The sequence below is a fragment of the Cornus florida genome, unplaced genomic scaffold (genome assembly GCF_030987335.1).
Source record: "Cornus florida cultivar Cherokee Brave unplaced genomic scaffold, ASM3098733v1 CherokeeBrave_3.0.0_Hap2_Chr08, whole genome shotgun sequence".
NCBI lineage: Eukaryota > Viridiplantae > Streptophyta > Magnoliopsida > Cornales > Cornaceae > Cornus > Cornus florida.
In genome coordinates, this window is record NW_026775578.1 from 30,873,563 (window position 1) to 30,875,618 (window position 2,056).

Genomic DNA, 2,056 nt, shown 5'->3' on the forward strand with positions numbered 1-2,056 from the left:
TGAGAGTCAAAGTTGATAGCCTAATTTCCTTTAATCATTGGGTGGTCCCTGACACACTTGCTCACATTCGATTTTTTCAATCACAAAATTTTCAATCTCAATTAAATGAGCTGCATCAACCTTCCACTGAAGCTGATACAATTGCATGGTTACCCTCACCAAATAGTAATTTCTCCATTGCCTCTACAATCAAATACCTGCTCCCTCCCACTTTCATTTTCCCATGGCACAAGATCATTTGGTTTAAACACTACATCCCCAAGCACAGCTTTATAACTTGGATGGCCACAAAAGGTAGACTGTACACACTGGATAGGAAACCAATGAGGCATAAGCACCAAACCAATGAGGCATAAGCACCACATCAATGCATGTTACCTCTGCCTTGCCAACAATGAATCATTGGATCATTTATTCTTCCAGTGTGAGTACTCAAAGGAGATTTGGTCATTTATTCAGCACACAATTGGGCTTTACATTCAACCTTCTTCATGGAGTGATTTGATCTTATGGTGCTCTGCACATTGGAGTTCAAAAGGTTTCTTGGTTCATAAATTATTACTCTCTGCTGCTGTTTACTTCCTTTGGTTGGAGAGGAACAATAGGGCCTTCAGGAATGCATCATCATTTCCATCCACAATCATTGGTCAGATCATGAAATGTATCAGAGGTAGGCTGGCATCAATCAAATTGAGGAAAGCATCGGATTTGAGGAATATCAACAGGCTTGAAGACCTTCAGCAGCTTTTCATGGATGGTTGCATCTATGCCAATGCATAGGCTCTTACTCCCTCTTAAGTTACTGCCTCTTCTATATTTGCCTTGTTTTTGTTGACAGCTATTTGGATGTGTATGGCTGTAGCTAGTTACTAGATCATTTGCCAGTTTGGGCTCTTGCCATGTAATTAGTTGGTTTTGTTGGTGTATGGTTCTGGATGTTGTTCCTTGTTGTAAAATTTGCTTTGTAGATTCTTCTTTCAATTGATACAAGCTTACCCTTTTTAACTAAAAAAAAAAACCATTAAATTGCTGAGTGCGAGACATTTTCATAATCGTTACATTGTGGTGTTGCATTATCAATTTATTTGTACCATAAAAAAAAGAAAAAAGAAAAAAAAAAAAAAAAGAGTGTACTGGAGAGAATCCTACTAACATGCACCAGTGCTCCACGGCTCCATTAAAAGGAATCTCTTGTAGTTTCTGTGTTCAGATTGCATATCATAAGACTCTAAATTTCAGCAATCATCTCATAGTACTTGCACCTGCCAAAAAATTCAAAGAAAAATTCCTGTATCAAAACATAATAATAATAATATATATATAGGAGATATCTGAGCTATTTCTACTTCATATGTGTGAGATTATTAGATAATTGATGCTTCCCTTTCTGTCTTATTTATGAATTATTTAAAAGATTCATTTTAAATTTAGGAACATTTAATTGAAAAAAAAAAGAAAAGGAATAGAACTTTATAGATATCTGAGCTATTTGCTTGAATGTCCAAAAAATAATGTAAAGATCAGCAAGCTAGCTAGCTCTTTCTCACAACAGTTCTTCATATATTTACCTTTTGATTGCAAAAGGACTTTGGTAAAAAATATTACATGCACTAGAAATATATGGTTGTAGCAGTAAACAAATAAAAATAATAATTCAAAATAATAATAATAATAATAACAGAATGCCATTTACACCACCATGGATGCTGTCAAGAAAAACAAAGACATTGAGTAGGATAAATGTACTATAAGTGCCGTGAATTGCTTGTGAAAATTTGATAATTTAATATCTGATCATAGATGGAATGATAGCTGGAATACAAGACATCGATCCAGCTCAATTTAAAGATTCACATTTGAATTATTTACATACACCCAAAAGAAATTTGACCTTATAGATCTTTTTAAAACCTATGATTTGATTTGCTATGATCAATTTGTACTAGAAAAAACTGTTTTTGCTCCCTACATGTACTTGTGGACCTCCATGAAAAGATTCGTTGCCCTAATTTCATTGTCCAGTTTCGTAACAGTTCTTGTATCTAACCTTTCCCAA

At 34.4% G+C, this 2,056-nt stretch overlaps 1 protein-coding gene across 1 annotated transcript; it reads left to right on the forward strand.

Moving 5' to 3' along the window:
• The first annotated feature begins 345 nt into the window (after window positions 1-345).
• On the forward strand, window positions 346-780 carry LOC132269977 (uncharacterized). Its single transcript, XM_059771200.1, has one exon. The coding sequence runs from the start codon at window positions 346-348 to the stop codon at window positions 778-780; it is 435 nt and encodes a 144-aa protein (XP_059627183.1).
• The last annotated feature ends 1,276 nt before the right edge of the window (window positions 781-2,056 follow it).